The 23,869-nt window shown below is 45.2% G+C and overlaps 1 protein-coding gene across 1 annotated transcript in view; it reads left to right on the top strand.

Annotated features, from left to right (window-relative positions):
* The window catches only part of VPS53 (VPS53 subunit of GARP complex), a 210,452-nt gene that overhangs the window by 112,650 nt on the left and 73,933 nt on the right, over window positions 1-23,869 (top strand). Inside the window, exons 14-15 of the mRNA XM_083173988.1 lie at window positions 8,390-8,632; window positions 19,517-19,664. Of these exons, the coding sequence (XP_083030114.1) occupies window positions 8,390-8,632; window positions 19,517-19,664 (391 nt within the window). The remainder of the gene's footprint in view (window positions 1-8,389; window positions 8,633-19,516; window positions 19,665-23,869) is intronic.

Below are 23,869 nucleotides of genomic sequence, written 5' to 3'. Positions count from 1 at the left end.
TCATGTGCTTTTTTTTTTTTTTTGGTTTTGGTTGACCATGTTTTGTATATGTGAAAGACGAAAGGGCCTTCCTCCACCTGTTTCTCAGAATATCATTGTATGTTGTAGAGTTAATGTTTTTTATTAGTAATAAAAAAGGGCCCTTTTAAACCATGGAAGACCTCAACAGCCTATTATTCCACATCCACCAAACTGTAGAGTCTGCTATATGCACTGTAGGAACGTGGCATCATACACTCCGATTTAAATGTGAAATTAAATGTGCTCAGATGTTTATCTTATCATAAATCTGTGTGTGTTTCATGTTTCCAAACTGAAAAGAATGAACTTGCATAGTAATTATCAATATTGGGCGTACACATGGGGTGATTTCAGGGCATTTTCTAAGCGATCTCACTAGATCTCTTATAAAATGCCCCTACATCGCTCCGTGTGTAGAAGCCTTTGCGATAGTGATGTGCGGCCCGCATGCCGGTATCGACGGGGGATTAATATCCAGCATGCAGGATAAATCTAGTTACTCGCCGGTCAGGGCCAGTGCTCTCCCCGTAGATTGCTCAGCACGCATCTCCCCGTGTGTAGATGATTTAGGTCACAGTGACACAATCATCTTGGATTGTTATCTTGCAATGGAGGACTTCAATTACCTAAAATATATTACTGCAGGGTTTTTTTTTTTTACCTAAGTCTCTTGTTAGTACCCATTAACTTAATATGTTAATGGGTGTTAACACACCATCTATGATACATTCAAGGCCTTGTGTATTATCTCTGTCACAGCACCCATTTATCCCTCTAGTTATCAAGGGGGGGGGGGGGGTTGAAGTCAGACAGGTATAAATAATTCTCGATTCAATGCTGCCTGCGTGTTCACTTTGGGGCTAAGGGATCAATTACCATGACTAATTGAATTATTCCTTGTACAAAAATATTAAATAAGGCACCACAATTGGTAGTATTTAATAAGTTACTTTCTGTACAGTCCTTTTTAAACAAAAAAAAATTAAATAAAGGAGAGCAGTGCTGTTATATATTGACATTTTATTTCCCTAATCAAAAATATAACAAAATAAGGGTTGTAGCGTGCCATCTTTTCATACTGAAGCTAGTAAATTAAGTATGCCAGTTGTCAATAAATAAAATAGAATACACTACTTTGCTCAATTACACTTGTTGTGCTTGTGACCAAAAATTTACTATTAACCCTTTGAGTGCCAAGTGAATTTGTCAAAATAGGTGTGACGATTGCCCAAGCAACCATTTTCTTCATTTATATATATACCATATATACTCGAGTATAAGCCTACTATTTCCTTCATGCCATTGGTGGCCACTGGGACAGTGGGAAGGGGGCGGAGCCATGGCGACAGGCACCAAGTAGCTAACACTTTAGTGGTGCAGCCCAGGCCCCTCCTTCCCCACACTCCATTATAGGTCAGTTTTTTCTTGGTGCCTAGAAGCACAGGCACATTTTTAAGTAGCTGCTGCAGTTTTCTGCAGCGTTTTTTAAAGAACATGTTTTTTTTGTTTTTTTTTTATTACTCTTGCGGTGAGCAAGCCGGGTGGACCACCCAGGCTGCTCACCTGCTCCGGAGCCAGCTCGTCGTGAACTGCCACGGACCTGCAGGCTGGGTCCCAGCACAGAGGGATCGTGCGCCACGGAGCAGGTAAGCCGCACTTCCCCCCTCCCTCCCCACAGCACGCAGCGGTATCGCGGCTGGGTGAGACGCGAGGCAGAGAGGCTTCCCGATGGAAGCTTGACTCTGTCCCGCAACGGTGACCGCAGCGAGACGCTGGGCAGGGTGGCTTCCCGATGGAAGCTTGACTCTGTCTCGCAACGGTGACCGCTACTAGGCGTCTAGATGTAGATGCCGGAGGGAGGGAGCCCAGCGCACTTAGCCGCCGGGGGTTGGTGCGCTCCCGGCGGTTTCCTGGCAGTGACTTTCGGTCCCCACAGGGGAAACCGAGGCCACTAGACCACTAGGGCTGTTTTTGTAGCGGTGGGGGCCGCCATTTTTTTTTCTCAGCCCTGGCAAGGTTCCAGGAGGGGGGGAGGTCCCTCACTTTCTCCCCGCCCAATCCCCGGCAGGGAGCCGCTATATGAGTTCCCGCCGGGGACTGCCAGCGTCCCGTCCTGTTGGAAGCTTGACTCTGTCCCGCATCGGTGCAGCAGAGAGCAGCAGGAAGCAGCTTTTGTGTGGACACTGTGGCACCCTTCCTTCCCCGGTCTCCAGACGGGTCAGGTTGTACTGCGTTGACACTGCACCCTTGAGGTGTTCAGTGCTGTGTTTTCACACCCCTCTCTATATAGGGGTTTTCTGTGCAAATCTCTCTATTCACTCTGTCTCTTGTATTGAAGTGTGATAGAGCATAGCCATGACTTCTAAGTCAGGCTCAAAGTCCACAAGACCCTCGCGGTCAGGGGACGCTCCTGCCCTGAGGGCCTTTAAGTGTGTTAGGTGCAAGGAGAATTTTTCTTCCACCTCGGCAGACCATGGGGGGGTGTGTACACGCTGTAATGGTGGGGACTCTGTGGATTCAGCCCCGTCCCAGGCATCCCATTCCGTGGAACCGGGTTTTGCGCAGGCCCTGACGGCAGCCATGAGGGACCTTGCTGGACAGCTAGCCGCTTCCCGTTCACACCCTCAGCCCCCACCAGTGTTGAGTCAGCCTTCACAGGCGACTCCTCCACCAGCTCAACCGGCTCCGCTCACGCAGTCCCAGCCTCAGTTGCTGACGCTTGCGCCTGAGCCAGCTTGGGTACAGGGCCTTTCTTCCTCAGTGCAGGGACTGGTTCAGGTTTCTTCTTCTCTACAGAACCTGCTGGGTGCCGCTAGCAAGCGCAAGAACCCAAGAGCCCGCACCCAGAGAGCTGACTCTACGGGGACGGATACTTCAGGGGACGACCAGGCTGACACAGATGACCCTGATGACCCTGACGAGGAGGCTACATCCCAGGACGAGGTTATGACTCAATCCAGGGTAGATGCGCTGGTGAAGGCGGTCCGCTCTTGCTTAAACATACAAGAGCCAGACCAGCCCCCTGCGGAGGTGGCACCCTCTTTTAAGCGCAAGAAGAGGGATCCGGCTGTTTTCCCATCTTCGACGCAGCTGGAGGGAGACCTGGCAAAGGCCTGGTCTTCTCCTAATAAGAAATTTACGATTTCTAAAAGGATGGTTTCTTCTTATCCCTTTCCGGCGGACGGGCGCACGAAATGGGAACGCCCGCCTCAGGTGGATTCCCACATAGCCCGGCTGGTAAAGGCTACTACCTTGCCTATTCCCACTGTGGCGGCTCTAAAGGACCCCACTGATAGAAAGATGGAACATGTCTTTAAGTCTATCTTTACTCATGCGGGTACGCTTACTAGGCCAGCTTTGGCCTCGGCCTGGGTGGCTAGGGCGGTAGGCAAATGGGCAGATATGCTGACGGAGAACATTACGTCAGGCATACGCAGGTCGGAGCTGCTTTCTCTGGTGGACCATATCAGAGAAGCCTCCATGTATTTGGGCGAGGCGGCCCTGGACACGGCTACGTTAGCCTCTAGGATCTCGGCGTCTTCGGTTGCAGCCAGAAGAGCCTTGTGGCTCCGCACTTGGAATGCGGATGCAGAGTCCAAAAAGGCCCTGGAGGCCCTTCCTTTTGTGGGCGATATGCTTTTTGGTCTGGAGCTGGACAAGATTGTGACTACGGTAGCCACTTCCAAGACAGCCTTCCTCCCGTCGGCACCGTCTAAGCCGAAGCAGTCCTTTCGTTCCTTTCGGCCGCAGGGAAAGCCGAGGGGACAATCTTCAACAAGAAGCCGTCCTCCCAGGAGGGAGTCGTTTGGTAAGAACAGACAGTCCCAGTCTGGCAAACGTCAGCCTCCTAAGGCCCCTGAGAAGGCCTCCCAATGACTTGGGGACCCCTCAGGTCGACTCCCTGCCGGTAGGGGCTCGCCTTCTCCATTTTGCCAACAGGTGGAGGGAGACGACATCGGACAATTGGATTTTGAGTATAGTGTCGGAAGGATACTATCTGTCCTTCCGCCGACCCGATTCTTTATCACGGGGCGCCCAGCCTGTCCTCTGAAGGCGGAGGCTCTCAACGCCTCCATTCAGACTCTTCTCCAGTCTCAGGTGATAGAAGTGGTTCCTCCTCAGCAGAGGGGCCACGGCTATTACTCCAATTTATTCCTGATCGGGAAACCGGATGGTTCATTCCGACCAATCCTGAATCTCAAGGACCTCAATGGTTACCTGAACATTCCGCGGTTTCGCATGGAGTCCCTCCGGTCCATTCTACAGGCAATGGAGCCGGGGGATTTCATGGTATCTCTGGACATCAGAGATGCATACCTGCATGTTCCGATACTTCCGGATCACCGCAAGTACCTCCGGTTTGCAACCAAGGATCTTCATGTCCAATTTCGGGCTCTAACCTTCGGAATCTCTACAGCACCAAGAGTCTTTACGAAGGTGATGGGAGTTATGGCAGCCTTCCTTCGCCTCCAAGGAGTGCGGATTCTGCCTTATCTGGACGACCTTCTGATTCTGGGACAGTCCAGGGAACTACTGCTGCAACACCTAGGCCTTACGCTGGACCTGCTCCAGGCTCACGGTTGGCTAGTGAACTGGCACAAGTCCAGCCTGGAACCCTCCCAGGAGATGATACATCTGGGAGCGCATCTGGATTCCCAGGCCCAGAGGGTCTATCTTCCAGACAAGAAGCGGCTGGCTTTGCAGGCCCTCTTACGAGGGTTTCTCAAGCACAGGAGAGTCTCTCTTCATCTGTGTATGAAGATTTTGGGCAAGATGGTCTCGTGCTTCGAGATGGTGGAATTTGCCCAATTTCACTCTCGACCGTTGCAGCACCAGATCCTCAAGTATTGGAACCGTTCACCACAGGCTCTGAAAAGGCAGGAGGTAGTACTCTCTCAAGAGGTTCGACTATCAGTGCTCTGGTGGCTCAAGCCATGTCACCTGTCCATGGGACGGCCCTTCCTAGTCTCCGACTGGGTACTCTTGACGACAGATGCCAGCCTCAGGGGCTGGGGAGCGGTGGTGGAGGACCGATCCTACCAGGGAGTTTGGTCCCACCAGGAGTCGCGGTTGCCGATCAATATTCTAGAGCTCAGGGCGATCTACTTAGCCCTTCTCCAGGCGGCCCCCCTGATTTGCTCTCGTGCAGTCAAGGTACAGACAGACAACGCCACGGCGGTGGCGTACATCAATCACCAGGGGGGAACTCGGAGCAGAGCAGCCTTTCTGGAGGTACAGCCAATTCTTCGATGGGCAGAACGTCACCTCTTGGCATTGTCGGCAGTGTACATTCCCGGCGTTGAAAACTGGGAAGCAGACTTTCTGAGCCGCCAAGAGATCCACTCCGGAGAATGGTCTCTTCATCCGGAGGTGTTTCACTCTCTAACCCTTCGTTGGGGAAGGCCTCAGATAGACCTCCTGGCATCCCGGTGGAATCACAAGTTGCCTTGCTACGGGTCCAGGACTCGGGATCCAGGCGCATTTCTGGTCGACGCTCTGTCGGCACCTTGGCCGTTCGATCTGGCGTACGCCTTCCCGCCTGTGGCTCTTCTTCCTCGGTTCCTAAGAAGACTCAAGCGGGAACGGGTAAGGGTAATCCTGGTGGCCCCAAACTGGCCACGCAGGGTCTGGTATGCCGATCTCCTGCACATGGCGGAGGAACCTCAGTGGCGGTTACCTCTCCGGCCAGACCTTCTGTCTCAGGGACCCTGTCAACATCCCAACCTAGCTCGTCTCGGTTTGACGGTTTGGAGATCTTAAAAGACAGGGGGTTCTCAGATTCTGTGGTAAGAACCATGATAGCGGCCAGGAAGCCGTCTTCAGCAAGAGTCTACTACAGGATCTGGAGTTCTTTCTTTTGCTGGTGTGAAGAGAACGAGAAGAATCCAAGGAGGTTCTCGTTGCCCAATGTTTTGGCCTTCTTGCAGTCGGGAGTGGATTTGGGCCTTCAACATTCCACTTTGAAGGTTCAGGTCTCGGCGCTCTCGGTTCTGTTTCAGAGGCGCATTGCGACAAGACCGGAGGTTCGCACTTTCCTCCAGGGGGTCATGCACGTGACTCCTCCCTTTCGGAGTCCCTTAGTTCCGTGGGATCTACCTTTTGGTTCTGAAAGCTCTTCAGGTGGCTCCGTTTGAGCCTCTGGAGTCAGTGGAGTTGCGTTGGCTTTCATGGAAGGTGTGTTTCCATCTGGCAATTGCGTCAGCTAGGCGGGTCTCTGATTTGACCGCTCTATCTTGTAAGCCACCGTTTTTGGTTTTCCACCAAGATCGGGCAGTTCTCCGTACCAGGTTGGGTTACCTGCCAAAGGTGGTATCCAGGTTTCACTTAAACCAGGAAATCGTGGTTCCTTCTTTCCAGGATTCAAGAGGTGGAGAGTCTCTTGATGTGGTTCGGGCCCTTCGCATCTATGTGGATAGGACCAGGGAGATTAGAAGAACAGAAGCTTTGTTTGTTCTTTATGATCATCAGAAGCGGGGTTGGCCCGCATCCAAACAGTCCATTGCCAGGTGGTTGCGGCTTACGGTTCAGCAGGCATACCTCCTGGCGAATAGGCCGGCGCCAGCAGGGCTCACGGCCCATTCCACTCGCTCGGTAGGATCATCGTGGGCTGCGGCTTCCGGAGTCTCCGCAGAGCAGCTGTGCCGCGCAGCCACATGGTCTTCCATGCACACTTTTATACGCCACTACAGGTTTGATACTCTCACAGAGGTCGACTCTGCGTTCGGCCGTGGCGTTCTTTCTGCAGCTCAGGAGCGTTCCCTCCCGTGAGGGGACAGCGGTGGGACGTCCCACTGTCCCAGTGGCCACCAATGGCATGAAGGAAATAAGGGGATTTTTGTCCTTACCTGGAAAATCCTTATTTCTGAACCCTTTGGTGGACACTGGGCGCCCGCCCAGACGCCCCTGATCGGCTGATGGGTTGGTTTTAGGGAAAGCTCTTGTTCATGGTAATACAAGATCTCTCTTTTTCTTTTCTTTCATTCTCTCCTTTCCTGTGCTCCTAAGTCCGGTGGTAGTCTAAACTGACCTAGGATGGAGTGTGGGGAAGGAGGGGCCTGGGCTGCACCACTAAAGTGTTAGCTACTTGGTGCCTGTCGCCATGGGTCCGCCCCCTTCCCACTGTCCCAGTGTCCACCAAAGGATTCAGAAATAAAGATTTTCCAGGTAAGGACAAAAATCCCCTTTTTTCAGAACATTTTTTATGCTGAAAAAGCCCCCCTCGGCTTATACTCGAGTGAGGGTCCCATTTGAGTCAATACGTTTTCCCAGTTTTTTTGTTGTAAAATTAGGTGCATCGGCTTATATTCGGATCGACTTATACTCGAGTATATACGGTATGTCTAGTGTCCGTGTGACTTGGAAACGCTGCCATTTGTTGGCAGTGAGTGAAACTGCATCTCTTTCTCTCACACATGCGCAAACACAGAGGTAAGTGTTTGTGCATGTTTGTACAAGGTAGCAGACTAGCTTTTGAAGCATTCGCTTTGAGCAGGCTTACTAGTTAATCATAATGACCTGTAATGTTTACCTTATATAGGAAATATAATCTTTTGTAACACAACATTTTTTTATTTGATTTTATATAACAAATGTGAGCAACTCTTTTGAACATCTCCCACAGAGATGTTGGCACTCAAAAGGGTTAAGCCAAGCCTTTTCTGTGACTTTCCTTATGCATTTTCAATGAAAAGTACACTGAGTAAGTAACTTCATAGGGACATGTTTACTTTGCTTTGGAAGCAAGTAAAATATGATTTCTTCTGTTACTGGCAGGTTTTAGTAGAAATCAGATCTCCAGTTTTCTTCCATCAGGTATACGGAAAATAAACGTGGTTTGGAGGCAAACGTGAACATTTTTGGATAATAATGGAACATATAAAAACAGTAGAAATATAAAACCACTTTACTGCACATTAAATTTATATTGGTATGAGATCTGTTATCCAGAATGCTAGGGACTTGAGGTCTTCTTGGTAAGGGATTTTTCCACAATTTTGAGAAGTTTGCTTTAAATGTACTGAAATGTATTACAAAATGATTGTTTTCTTTATTTCCATCATTTACTTTTTGTAGCAATGTTCCTCACTATTGCTGTAGGAAGAAACACTTACCTCTATATTTACCTGTGATTGTGAGATTATCTCCCAAAAAGCGCAGTAGCCATTTACTTTTTTTTATGTTTTTCCAAACTCTGTATAGCAGGTTTACAGATAAAATATCCCATGCATATGTACACATACACACCTTGACAGAATTTGTCTTTATAATTTGTTGAACTATCTGACAGTGTATTGATAGTGCTTGTCTACAATTTTGCTTCAGTCAGAAGTATTACTTAAAGCAGGTGCTTTTTTTTTGTCCCTCACAGGAACCTTGGAGAATTAATTGATCGTTTTGTAGGAGACTTTAAGGCCCAGGGTCCACCAAAATCAACGTCAGAGGATGCAGGGGCCGTTCTCCCAAGTTGTGCGGACCTGTTTGTTTACTACAAGAAGTGTATGGTGCAGTGTTCCCAGCTTAGCACTGGGGAGCCAATGATTGCCCTTACCTCTATATTCCAGAAGTACCTGCGGGAATACGCTTTGAAAATTCTGTCTGGAAATTTGCCAAAGTAAGTTTTTTTTACACCTATTTTTTTCTAACGTCTTTTCTTTTATCTTTCTTTCTTTTCATCACTCTAGAAAAAAAATATTAATTTTGGCTCTGCTACGTATTGTACAGCTCTATCTGTTATTGATTTATGACATCCATGTTGATTTACTGTGAACCTCTATATAAATGAGAGTAGCAGAAAATGTTCTACTGTATCATTTTACATAAAAACCAGGCATTATATGGATATTCCTTCTTTAAGTATTATCTGTATAACCTATATAGGCAAAAAAAAAAAAAAATATATATATACATATTTCTGCAGTAGAGCTGGCACTCTTCCAATAAAGATAACTTGGCCCCGGTGCCTACAGATCACAGCAGCGCTGTGACCAAATACACAATACCAACACCAGTGGCACTCGGGTGAATCCAATAATGACAACACACAGCGGTGTTTAACAACGTTTCATTTCTCTAAACGGAAATTTTATCAGGTTACAAACAATGTGCATACAGGTGCTTACCTTATACCCCTCCGGTGGTCGCACAGGCAGCATCATTCGGGGCGTCATCCGGCCTCTCCGGTAACGTGCGTCGCCAGTCTGACGTCACCGCGTTCCCTGCACGCAGCGGGGCTAGTCACAAACCTCCGCCAGGCTCTGGGTCCTTTACTAATGACGTCATTACGCTCCTTCACGCAACCTGGAGTTGATTGGATCCTGCACCCGACGTGCTTATTACCCTGTCGCCATGGAGACATAAATACATATAATAAAATATACAATACAAAACAAACAGTGATACAGTGCTACAAGTTAATATAATGCATAAGAGAAAACTTATTTAAGCAATGTATAATACGCAAAATGCACAAAGATAAATCAAATTGACAGCGCAACATCACATCCCACTACAATGGAATGCGATGCTGCCGCTGAGTTTCTGGAACTATACCAATGCAACAAACCACCAATATAAAATATTATTTGAAGAGGTATTGTCTTTTGCAAAAAAGACACATACATATACTCTATGGTTCCCTTGTCAAAGGCAGAAAAAATTAATATTTAAATACATCAAAGAAAACAAGATAATGGAACCATATCATTTAAACCCTTTGGATGTAGCACATTAAGGCGATGGATCCAGCGTGCCTCACATCTCAAAAGGGCCGCACCTCTATCGCCACCTCGAATTGATCGTTCGACGTGGTCGATCATGCGGTACCTAAGGCTGGTTAGATTGTGTCTCTCCTGGGCAAAATGGCGGGCAACAGGTTGCTCACTACTGCCCGAAAGGAGAGCAGCCTTAATGGCAGAGCGATGCCCTGCCATACGCTCTTTGAACTTCCTTGTGGTCTTACCTATGTAGGTAAGACCACAAGGACAAATGATTTGGTACACCACGTGACTGCTTTCGCAAGTCAAGTGGTGTCTGATCTGGTAGACATTTCCATCATGGGGGTGATGAAATTTGTCCCCAGTAATCAGAAATTTGCATGTGGTACATGAACATTTAAAACAACCCCATCTTTTCTGTAAGAAATTCTTTGATGGAGGTACTCCTTTCCCGGCTATATCGGATTTAACTAGAATGTCTTTCAAGTTTTTTGGCCTGGAGAAACATGGCATCAGCCTTGTCTGTTCCAGGCCTAGATGTGGATCCGATTGTATGATCCTCCAGTTAGCTTTGGCAGTCTTATTCAGTTTCTCAGTAAGAACGTTATATTGACAGACCCACGGTATGATTTTTGATTTTGGATCTTCATTTCTGTTAATTGTTAAAAGTTGTTCACGGGTCTTGGATAATGCTTTATTCTTCGTATTCAACAAATCTCGCCAATGATAACCCCGTTCAATGAATCTGGAGATCAAGTCGTCGATTTGTTGGGTAGCCGTGATGATGTTAGTGTTAATACGGATTATCCTTAACATCTGGGAGTATGGCAAACTGGATTTAAATTTTGTAGGATGGAAGCTCCTATTGTGTAAGAAGGTATTACGGTCAGTGTCCTTTGAGAACACCGTTGTCTCAATTCCTTCTGCACCTAAAGAAATCCGCACGTCCAGGAAATCGATGTATTGTTGATGCATCTGGAACGTGAATTTGACTGGACTGGTGCTGTTATGAGCTTCCATGATGGATTCAAAATGTTCCTTAGTGCCACTCCAGAAGATCAATAGGTCGTCGATATAACGGGTGAAAAAAAATTATATTACTGGAAATATTGCTGTCAGAAAAGAAAAGTTCCTCCTCGACCCCAAACATAAAAATATTTGCGTAGGTCGGTGCTACTGATGACCCCATAGCACAGCCTCTTGACTGAAGATAAAACTCATTATCAAAAAGAAAAAAATTTTTTGTTAAAATTAATTCTAGAAGATGCAAGAGGATATTAATGGATTCTGATAAAAAGCTGCTGGAAGAAGTTAACAAGCGGTGCACTGCCGCTAGGCCCTCTACATGTGGTATTATAGTGTAGAGGCTTGAAACATCGGCAGTGATGAGCCAGAGATTATCAGGGAGATTGGTTAATTTCTGTAATTTTTGTAATAGTGAGGTTGTGTCCAGTAAAAAATTTGGATGCGTTTGAATCAGGGGTTGTAGTACAGAGTCCAGAAACACAGATGATGGTTGAAACAGGGATCCACGGGCTGATATTATAGGCCTGCCTGGTGGTGGCAGGCCCTTGTGGACCTTCGGAAGAGTATAAATTAATGGTACCAGAGGAAATTGAGGGATAAGAACATCATAAATTTCATCACTAATGACAGAAGCATCGCGAGCAAGAATCAGGGTTTCTTTTAATTCTTTGAGAAATGTTGGTGTTGGATCACCCTTTAATTTCTGATATACACCTGGTTCTGCGAGTTGTTTCTGGATTTCTTGTCTGTAATCTGTGATATTCTGCAAGACAATGGCTCCTCCTTTATCCGCAGGGCGAATAATTAGGGATGTGTTCTTGCGGAGATCAGACAATGCCTTGCGTTCAGAAAGCGATAAGTTGTGATGATGTTTTGTTTCCGATGTTTGAATCTCCTTTGACTCTTTGTCGATCAATCTCATATATGTCTTGATACTTGCGTTATTTGAAAGAGGATCGAACTGTGATGGAGCTTTAAACTGTTTTAATTTCTCTGGTAACTGTTGTTTAGGTATGGTCGTTATGACTTTATTGTTAAAAAATTCCTTGAGCTTCAGCTTCCTTTGTAACTGTGTCTTCTCCACTTGCCAGCGTAGGTCATCAAATTCATGTGTCGGAATAAACGACAGACCTTTTGATAATAATGATTTTTCTGGTGCTGACAATTCATGGCTAGACAGATTGAAGATTAATTCTTCTTGTTTGAGCTTGGTGGTTTTCTTGTATTGACTCTGACGCTTCCACTGGCCTCCCCTTCTGGTTGATCGTTTTTTGGGGGACCGCGGGTACGAGTTATCATGCTGAGGGGTGCTGATGGACCTCTGCGACGTCTCCTCCTCTTATCGCCATCACTTGCAGAGCTGTTATCTCCCGCAGATGTATCGGTGTCGATAGTTGTTCTGGGGTATCTTTGGCGGCGAAAGGGAGGGCGTCTATTCTCGTTATCAGTAACATGATTGCCGGAGAGCCATCTGTAGACCTGATGGTTCTCATAGTCCTTAGTGACTTTGGTCAACTTTTCTTTTTTAAATTTTATAAGGTCTCTTTTATAGATGGTAATTTGGTTACTGAGCTTCTCCAGCCAATCAGTATTGGAGTCAGACGTCAATATGGGCATATTGATTTTCTCAAATGCATCGATCTTGGCTTTAGTGCTGGTTACCTCTTTGTTGGAAAAGTCAATAACTAACAGCATCAGATCTGATGAGCACTTATTCAATATAGAAACCCATTTACAACAGAAATTTGGGTCAAAACGGCCAATCGTGGGGCAGTTACGGATGCGGAAGCCGCGTGGGATCATCCTTGTTTTAAAATAATCACTGAGCGTGATGGCATGTAACTCAAAATCAATTTCACGTTTTTTCAGTCTCATCAGGTCATTATATATCGATTCCGGTGAATGTGCTTCTTCCATGTCAACAAATTTACCCTTGCGCAGGATGCCCTCTGTCTCGGATTCCGAGTAACTGAAGAATTCCTGTACAGGGACTAGAAGAGGATTGAAAACATCATGGTCGGCTGCCTGTGAGGCCGTCATCTTCCCACTTCAATCCAAAGTCCTGCACTGTACCGCTGTCTATCACAATCACCCATGTGTTACACACAACACAGTGATGAGGGTATGTGAGAGGACGACAGGAGGAGATATAAGCCTGAGCAATCCAGTGGAAGATATAGACAAATGTACAGGTGCCTTGCTCTGGTCCAGTCCCGCGGGCTGTTCCAATAATACTTCTGCAGTAGAGCTGGCACTCTTCCAATAAAGATAACTTGGCCCCAGTGCCTACAGATCACAGCAGCGCTGTGACCAAATACACAATACCAACACCAGTGGCACTCGGGTGAATCCAATAATGACAACACACAGCGGTGTTTAACGACGTTTCATTTCTCTAAACGGAAATTTCATCAGGTTACAAACAATGTGCATACAGGTGCTTACCTTATACCCCTCCGGTGGTCGCACAGGCAGCATCATTCGGGGCGTCATCCGGCCTCTCCGGTAACGTGCGTCGCCAGTCTGACGTCACCGCGTTCCCTGCACGCAGCGGGGCTAGTCACAAACCTCCGCCAGGCTCTGGGTCCTTTACTAATGACGTCATTACGCTCCTTCACGCAACCTGGAGTTGATTGGATCCTGCACCCGACGTGCTATTACCCTGTCGCCATGGAGACATAAATACATATAATAAAATATACAATACAAAACAAACAGTGATACAGTGCTACAAGTTAATATAATGCATAAGAGAAAACTTATTTAAGCAATGTATAATGCGATTTATGACATCCATGTTGATTTACTGTGAACCTCTATATAAATGAGAGTAGCAGAAAATGTTCTACTGTATCATTTTACATAAAAACCAGGCATTATATGGATATTCCTTCTTTAAGTATTATCTGTATAACCTATATAGGCAAAAAAAAAATATATATATATATATATACATATATATATATATATATATAGTACAGGTTGAGTATCCCGTATCCGAGTATCCGTTATCCGAATTATTCCGAATTATTCCGAAAACCATACATTCCAGAAAGTGAAAAAAAAATATTTTTTTTGCTAAAAACTCACTGGGGACATTTGTAACAGCACTACTGGTGACATGATATGTAACTGGCACTATATATTCAAGAAAATGATTGATTGGCATTCAAATTCAATATCTGAGATAGTACACAAATTTTGTTTCATGTTTTGAAACCTTGTTTTTTGAACAAATAAATTATAATTGTGTGTATTTTATGTGGTAATAAAATATATTTGTGTGTATTTTATGTGTTTATACAGCATACATGCAAGATACTTCAAAATACATAATTGAAATATTAAAATATTCCGAAATACGGAATAATCCGTTATCCAAAATTCTCCTGGTCCCGAGCATTTTGGATACGGGATACTCAACCTGTAGTATGGGGTCTGGCAGCCCCACTTATATAGTTTCCCGGCGGGTGCCCGCAATCTGCTGTTTCCAGCAATGTAGCAAAACCATTTGAAGCAGCACTCCAGCCTTGAAGTAAAAATGTGTATTTATTTTCACAGCAATAAACGGCAACGTTTCAATACGATGTGTATTGTGTACTATGGCTGAGGAAAATACACATCGTATTGAAACGTTGCCGTTTATTGCTGTGAAAATAAATACACATTTTTACTTCAAGGCTGGAGTGCTGCTTCAAAAGGTTGATATATATATATATATATATATATATATATATATGCGGGGTAGAAATAAGCGGCACTCGGAGGCTGGAGTAACAGGTGAATTAACGTGGAAATTTATTCCATGTGCAATTAGAAAACGTTTCGGAGCTCGGGGGCTCCGTCGTCAGTTCAGGGAAAGCGATATATATAAATATATATATATATAATTTTATTATTACTATCAGCCTAAATTTGGGTACACACCTGACGATCATGTGACCCAGCAATGTGATGTAACAGCACATTGCACCGCCACATAAATTACAATCCGATGTATAATGGTGCATGTAACACCACTGGATATGCAACACCTCTAATGGAAGGATGTGACCACCAAATTCTTAAAATGGGGGATTTGTTGGAATAGAGGTACCCAGTTGAAGACTTTTGTAGAAACGTCTTTAGATTCCTTTTTCAGTTTTGTGACTGCTTATCTTGACAAAATTCAGTTGTAGTTGGGAAAAGCAGCTATCAGTTACATTACATCTGTATTTCCACTTTTTATACCATCTGCAATCTACAAACATTATTGCAAACATGATGTAATCAAAAAGTCAACAATAACCACGTTTGCATTCATAATGTTGACATCACAATGGTAACAGTTATGATGCCAATATTGTTATAATGCCAACATTCTCAGAATGTCAACAGATGGGCTATAGTGCAGGTTGGGTTAAGCTGTGGGTGCTGTATCAACATTTTTTGTCTGAAGATAAAAGTTGATTGAGAAATGCAAAAAATAAAATTAAGTCAGTTGTGCCTATCTGTCACCCTTAGTGTCAGTTATGTGTGGTGGTCTACAATTGTGCTTCTGATTGTCTTAATCAGGCATGTCCAACAATGGCCCTCCAGATGTTGTGAAACTACACATGCCAGCATGCTTTGCCACAGTTTTGCTATTAGAGAATGCTAAAAATATTGCAAAGCATGCTGGGATGTGTAGTTTTACAACATCTGGAGGGCCAACATTGGACATGCCTGGTCTAAATGATTTATGATTGGCAGTCAATCATGATTTGGTCCTGGACCACCAACCTGAGGCACCCCTGCAAGATTCTCAAGACACCCCAGGTTGCCCAGGCACACTGCTTGGAAAGCAATGGGTTAGGCACTAGAGGGAGCATTACGGGTTGGGAATAGAGTAGTTCACCTAAAACTCTGGTAGGATCAAAGTTCTGACCCAGAAGTGGTGGTCACTTGACCTCATAAACCCAGCAGATGCCACTAAAGCATTACTGTTGGATTACTGAGACATAGGGAGTGTTCAATCTTGGGCCACAGCTGTCGAGCTGGCTGGACAGCCGTGACCCTGTCCCGTTCTCTGTCTGCTCAACCAAGAAAAAGCAGGCGGGATGAGAAGGGGGTGTGGCTGCCAGCTGCGGCCGATAAGAGGCGAGCTGCAGCCGGGAAGTCACTTCCTGGCCTTTCTCGGCAGAACGAGCCTGACTGCTTGTGAAGTCGGGCTCGTTCTGCCGAGATCCCCTTTTCAATGCTATCGGGGAAGATAGCATTGAATAGAGCCCCGCAGTCATCTCCCCCGTCGGGGATGCTGCCATTACATTTTGACTGTATGGCTCTTTAATGTTTTTTTTCAAGTAAAAACGCTGCTACTGAAATGTGAGTGCTGGTCCTTTTTTCTTTTTTATTGCATGAAAAAGTGATTGTTATTTACTAATAGTTCTGGGCCCTGCACTGCCCTCTATCTTGGATATTAAGGGGGTTATTTTGGTTCACTCTTTCTGACAAGTTCTTTCTTAGATGGACAAAACCATGTGCACTGCAGGGGGGCAGATGTAAAATGTGCAGAGTGAATTCGATTTGGGTGAGTTATTTTGTTTCTGTGCAGGGAAAATACTGACTGCTTTATTTTTACACTGCAATATAGATCTCACTTGAAGTAAAACCCCACCCAAATCTTATTCTCTCTGCACAAGTTACATCTGCCCCACCTGCAGTGCACATGGTTTTGTCCATCTAAGAAAGAACTTGTCAGAAAGAGTGAACCAAAATAATCCCCTAAGTGCTGTCTCCCCTGTATATGTATATAAATGTATGTATGTGTGTGTGTGTGTGAATATATGTATAAAATGTCATCGCTGTTGGATATTCCAGAGTTATTTCGGTTCTAAATATCTGGGGAAGGGATTCACTATTGGATATTACTTTCATTCTACACTAGAAGGTGCACACTTACCCCCCTGACGTGAAAGGGTTCAAACCGGCACTCATACTTGAAGAAAACTTCTTTCAATCCATAAAGGTGTCCTTACAAGTGAAAGACAGGTAGCAGCAACTGTTTCAACTGGTCATAACCAGTTGAAATAGTTGTCGGGACTTGTATGGACACCTTTATGGATTAAAAGAAGTTATCTGAATCCTACCACGTCGTGGGGCTTAAGTGTGCTCTGTATTTGTTATGGATCTGGCACTGTAACAGTTATTTATTTAAATGGAGTGTTGTCAGTAAGTGTCATTGGACAGATCATATCTCGTGCCCATTTATTGTTTTTGCCACAATGGAAAATACTTTAAAACAAAAAAAAAGAGTCCGTAAAATTGAGTTCTACAAAGATCTTGCAGATTGCACTGATCTAAATGACAGAACAGGAAAATGTATTCAGGCCACTTTCGTAAGTTATACAAACCTTAGAATTCAAAGCGGTGCAATGCACTGGAGTGATATTACACATGCTACTTATTAATGAGTGCGTCTTCTCACCTTTCCCTTTTAATAAAGTGTGTTCAGATTTAGGAGCCAGTGGTGCTGAGCGCTTAATGTTTTCATTTCTACGCATGAGAATTCTCTTTTGATAGCAGCTGCACATTTCTTAAGTCGGGGTTCTCTGACACTCTGAAAATAAGCTACTTATGCTGTAGGAACAAAGCAGTAGTTTTGCAGTTGTGTGTTAGTTTCTTACAAGCAAAGTCTGAGCCGTGCGTCACTTTATTAATGTCTCAATGCTCAGACGGCTTGTAAATTCCCCACATATGTATAGCACAGTAAGGAAGCCCTTCTGTCGGCTGTTTTCCTTACAGATGAATGGCTGTTTTCATGCACATATATGATGTCTGTTGTTAAATGCAGTAGTAGCCCTGTAGTCCAATAAATCTTTATTCTGCTCTGAAATGAGAAGGGGGTCCATGTGGATCATTGTGCTCCTTGGAAAAGGTATGTGTTTTTTTTATACTTGCAACAAGACACCAGCAGATTCCTTTCCAATGAGAAACTCCTAAGACTTGTTTTCTTTTTTGGGGACTGAAAAAGGCATACCTGGAATTTGCTCTCCTTCATCCCTTTGAATAACAGCAGTTGCTTCCAAAACAAATATGTTCTGGATACAAGAAAGGAAGGAGTCTCCTTCGCCGTCTGTTAAAATAAGTCTTCATAATTGTTTGGAAATCCAAAAATTTTAATAGGTTTATGGCAAGTACAAGTTTTTCCCAACAGGTTATAGCCATTATACCGACCTTGAGTGACTGGCCTTCAGACATGTTCCAGGAACTATTCTTAGTTTGAGCATAAAGCCAGAGCATAGTTTATTGTCTTTTTTAAAGTCTGTCATCATATTTTAGTAAATTCTTAATCATGCCCTTTTCGTAACTTTTAAAGTGGATCTGTGCTAGTAAGAATATGTGAAGATATTCTGGAGTTGAATAAATAGTATTATGCTGATGTTGCTGCATATCCAAACAGCACAGTTGTTGTTTATTTATTTACAATTTCTTATATAGCGCAGCATATTCCGTTGCGCTTTATAATTGGAAACCGTTCATTGAGAACTTAAAAAAGAAGGCAATCGACTGTGATCGAAAAAAATAAGAATATTTATTAGTAGTAGGCATAAATATTGACCAGCCATCTGGATTAAATCAGGTTTGTGTACAAATTGTCTCGTTGGTACAGGTGCCCGGACACCCTCTCCAGGATGGGCATCGGGGTCCCTAATGTCTGCTGGCGGTGCTCCGGGGCTCCTGGTAACCCATTCCACATATGGTGGCAATGTCCCCTCATAATACCCTTCTGGTCTGAGATTTTCAAACTTTCTAGGATTACATTGGGAGACCCGGTTCCCACAGATCTGCGGTTCTGGTTGTTTCACCTCTCTCCCGCTCCTGCGCCCTTTAAATAATGCTGCTAAATCAGTTATACCGGTGAAATGGCGCTCCTCCTCTCCTCCAACAATTAGAGACTGGTTTAAAAAATAGATTTTTACATGAATATGGAGGATATCCTGTCCTCAGTGGATGATAGATATGCTTAATTCAGGGATACATGGTCCCGCTGGTTAGCCTTCTGGGATTCAAAGACCTATAGGGATGTCATGGCATCCCAATCCTTAGGCCCTCCCTATCCCTGTGACTTGCTTCTATTTTTGCCTTTATGGGTAAGCGAAACTTACTATATTCCTACTAAAAACAACCTGGAGTACTCCCTCCTTCTGCCCTCCTTCCCCCCTTAATTCATTGTTCTTCCTTGCTCTCTCCCACTCTCTTTTTGTATACTTCACTGTACAACTTCTTACCTTACATTTTGGTATGCGGATATTTCTCACCACTTTTTATACCATATGACATTGATACCAAAGATTGTTTATATACCTGTTGTTCCATTTAAAACCAATAAAATTTAATTTGCAGGTTTGTGCTATAGCTCGCAGACAATTTCTAGTTAGACACCATAGGTTGACACCAAAAGTTAGACATTCATTAGTTAGACATTGACAAAGTTAGACAGCTTTTTGTTGGTCACACCTCAATAAATTGACATTTTCATTTCTGCAGTTCCCAGGGCTCCACTAAGGTTAAGGTGAACACAGTTTACAAGTGTTACAAGTGCTTACAAGTGTTAACATTTATCCAGTTGTGCACCATTAAACTTATAAATATGAAATAACCAGAATTCTATCATTTGATTTTGATAGTATTACGGTTACTCTTAAGGTACTATTTTTTTTAAATGATTTCCATTAGTAAGTCTCTTGCTAAAAAAGAAAATAAAAAGCTGCTTTTTATTTTATTTTTCTCCTTAGAACCAGTAGCGGCAGCAGTGGATTGACAATTACCAGTCTCCTAAAGGAAAAGGAAGGCTCTGAAGTTGCAAAATTCACCACAGAGGAACTATGTCTGATCTGCAGTATTCTCAGTACTGCAGAGTACTGCCTAGCAACAACGCAACAAGTAAGCATTATTTATTTATTTGTCATGTTCTGTATATAGCACACACACATTCCGCAATATTTGGCTATTCACACCAGTCCTGCACCAGTGGAGCTTATGATTTATAGGGCCGTATTCAATGAGCCTAATTCACCATGTTTTCTGGCGATTTTGTGCTATTTACGGCGATTTTTTTGACTAAAACGGTGAATCACCCTATTCAATGACCAGATGACGAATACATTTCAAGGTTTTTATCGCCATGATTCACCGAGTAGCAATCGCTATCTTTTTATGGTGAAGTGGAATGTAAACTTTTAAAATAAAGTGTTTTGTTTTTTACATTTGGTGTCAAAAAATCAGGAATTTTATTCTAAGGAGGGGCATGCTATTTTTATTCATATGCTGTAAGCACATGAATATATATTTAATTTAAAAAAATATATATATATATTTTTTTTTTTACACAAGCAGCCAGCAGGAGGCCGGGAGCCAAGCCGCTCATTAGATATTCATATATTCACTGCACCCGATCTTTACATATGCACGATCGGGTGTAGTGAATACCCGGTCCCCTGTTGGCTATCCCGGGGGGCAGCCTGTGCTGCCTGGCACCCGGGGAGCCCACCTCCCCCCCCCCCACAAACTTCTGGGCAGGGAGACTTCCATCTCCCTGCCTGCCGCTGTCCTCAGGCTCCCTGCGGCATCCGCCGCAGGAGTTAAAATTCGCCGGTCAGTGGCAGCGAGCCCCTGACTTGTTGAATACTGGAGCCGGCGAGGCTCCGGAACGCAGTGGGCAGTGGCGAATGTGCAGCGAATCCTAAACAGGATTCGCTGCACGTCGTCATTTTTCTCATTGAATACTGCCCATATTCTCTACCACATGTACTGTACATGCGCACACACACACACTCTAGGGTTAATTTTGTTGGGAGCCAGTTGACCTACATGTATATTTTTGAATTGTGTGAGGATAATGGAGTCCACATGGGAAATACACAAACTCCACACAGTGGGAATCAGGCCATGGTGGAAATCAAACCCATAACCTCAGTGCTGTGAAGTAGTAATGCTAACCATTACGCTGTCCATACTTCTGATTCACTGCTTTATAAAAGCAGGCCTATCTACCATACTCGGCTCCACTGACACCTAACTGTCCTCTCTCCCAGATCCCCCTCCTTGTTACAGTACTCACTCTTATATCCCTTTTACACCGCCGAAAAATCCAGATCTGCGGCGGTGTAAATGGGGGGAAGCCGTGTCCATTTAAACGGGTCCTCTACCCAGGTCCTGACCTGGGTAGAACACGGCCAGGACCCGTGTAGAGACCGATGTAAATGGTCCCGCTGCGGGTTGAGGCACCCGCAGCAGGTCCTTCCACGGCGTGTAGCACTGTCCCCTCTGCAGGAGGAGGGGGGTGTCTACTGCTGCTGAGGGGGGGGGGGGGGGGGGGAGAAGCTGTCAGGCTGCTGAGGGGGCAGATGGAGGGGGTGCTGGCGGCAACCCTGCGGCGAATGGGATGTCAGTGGCGGGAGTCCCTGCGGCGGATGGGAACTAGTAGTTCCCATCCACCACAGGGACTCTGCCAATTAAAGCCCATTCGACGCAGGGACCCCGCGGCTGCAGGGGGGAGTTACAGCAGCAGCCGTGGCCAGCATCCCCTCCATATAAATACCTTAAGAAAGGGCGCCAGTCCCTCCTTCATTGACCCTGGCAGCTGGTGCCTATGGCGGGGTCAGCGGTGGCTGAAAGCCACGCCGTGCGGGGTTACCGTCATGTAAGGTGACGTCAGAGGGGGTATCCCCTGTAACTCCAATGTATGTGAGCGGCTATCTGAATAATGTTAAGTGTAAGGAGTAGAAGCACAGGCAGGTGTTGTGTATGCACTGTGCGACTCTATTGGGACTTGGAGAAAATGAGAATACCAGTGTCTGCTGATGGTAATGTGAAGCCGTATGTCCAATAAGCAGAGACACTTGTTGCTGATAATGTAACATATAGACATCAATTGGTCTGGATGAGCGGGATATTTTATTAATGAAGGGAGTGAATGTAATGTTACAATCAATATTGAAACTCAGGGGTAGATGTATGAAGCAGTGATAAGGGAGAAGTGATAAAATGCCTGGAGCTTTATCACCGTCCAATCAGCTCCTGATTGTAACTTAACAGTCTAGAGCTGATTGGCCACTTTATCACTTCTCCTCCATTATCATTGCTTCATACATCTGCCCATAAGATACAAAGTGGCAAGGGTTACAGGAGATACCCCAGCTGACGTCACCTTACATGACGGCAACCCCGCCGCAGGCACCAGCTGACAGGGTCAATGAAGGAGGGACTGGCGCCCTTTCTTAAGGTATTTATATGGCTAACTCCTACTATTTGTTACCCCTGATGAAAACAAGGACCCCCTGGTTGAAACAGCTGTTGGGCCGGCTGTCTGCATTGTTTTTCTAACATGCCTGTATTGTAAATACAAATCCGCATCTTTTCAATTGAACCGAGTGCTGGTCCTTGATGAGCAATTTCACCCCCCTTGGCAACAAGCAATTTCACCCCCCTTGGCAACGAGCAAGCATTTTTAATGACATCCACAAGAAAAAGCAGGGCTGACCCAGGTCCAGTGTAAATGGTGCAGACCCAGGTCCGACCCTGGTCGAAGTGCTGTGTAATACCCCATTCACACCAGCCTAAATTCCCGGGTTGAGTCCGGGAACAACCCGGTACTAGCACTGGTGTGAAAGGTTCCTGGGACAATATCCCGGGCAAATTTCAACCCGGCTAGGTACCAGGGTTGTTCCCGGGTTCAACCCGGGGACAGGGTATACTTACCCGGGTTGCCGTGTCCTGTCCGACGGAAATTAATGCAGGCGGCGGGCGCAAATGACGGGACAGCCGGTGGATGATGATGACGCAGCTCTCCGGCGGCAGTGAGGATGCCGGAGAGCTGCGTTATCTTCATCCGCAGCCTGTCATTTGCTCCGCCGCCTGTGTGGATCCCTGGCCTGCACGGAGGACCAGCAACCGGGGTGAGTATTCTACCCACCTCCGCCAACTGCCCGCCTCCTCCCCACCTCCTGCCGGCCTCCTTCCCACCCCCTTCTCACACCAGAAAATGCAGGGACATTTCTGGTGTGAAGGGTCCAAACCCGGGAATGTCCCTGCTTGTCCCGGGAACGGAATTCCCGGGTTTGTCCCTGCATTTCTGGTGTGAATGGGGTATAATGCAGGGTCAGATCCTGGAAACTCCAGTGTTCAAAGACCTGGGTCCAACCAGGGTTTTTGGTGTAATCTCCTTTTAGAACTATCCATGCTACCCTATCAGCAGTGCGTCATTGTTCCACTACTTCCCTTTTCCCCACTGGTCACTCTTATCATGTCTGTGTGATTGTTTAGAGATTTTACTCTCATTTACCACTGTTTTCTATCAATTCTCATGTGACCCGTCATTGCTTGCTTCTAAAAGACACTCCACTTCTCACTAACGGGGCTTACACACAAGGAGCTGTGGCTGAGCATTCTAAACTTTGCTAGATCACTCAGAACTCTCAGCAAGATCGCTCAGCACACAGTGATGTATCAGTGCTGTGTGCAGAGTGATCTGTCCATGATTAAGAAATTAATATACAGCATGCTGGATATTAATCGCCGGGCTATAGCGACATGTGGGACCATGCTTTGCTACACACGGAGCGATCTAAAGGGCATTTAGTGATTAGATTGCTTAGAAAATGCCCTGAAATCGCTACGTGTGTAGGCCCCATAACAATTCACCACCCTTTGGTTGTATCATCGTGTTTATAGTTATGCTATGTATTGCTTATCACAATATTGTGGTATGGACTCTCTGTGATGATCTATAATTAAAATATGCTATGTACACATGTATCCACATCCACATATAGCCTACTTAAAATGCCTTGCGCGAGTGATCAGACAGCTCTGCTAGAACTGGGGGGTTTTATGTATCTTTTTCACCTGTAAATCTTTTTAGTCTCAATGCGATGTGACTAGGACACATAAGGAGATGTACACACAAGTTTTGCATATCAAATTGATCTGTTCATGCTCCGGTGATATATACGCATTTTCACGTAAATAACGAGTTGGAACTTGTGTATTAGCACGGTGCCCACTAAGCAAATAGCTTAGTGGGCAATTCTGTGTAAGAAAATCGCATCGCATCACATCACATGCGTTTTTTTGCATGCGATGCGATT

This window comes from Crinia signifera, chromosome 2 (genome assembly GCF_055691185.1).
Source record: "Crinia signifera chromosome 2, ASM5569118v1, whole genome shotgun sequence".
NCBI lineage: Eukaryota > Metazoa > Chordata > Amphibia > Anura > Myobatrachidae > Crinia > Crinia signifera.
The sequence above is the reverse complement of the archived record's forward strand: the minus strand, read 5'-3'. Positions and strand labels throughout refer to the sequence as shown.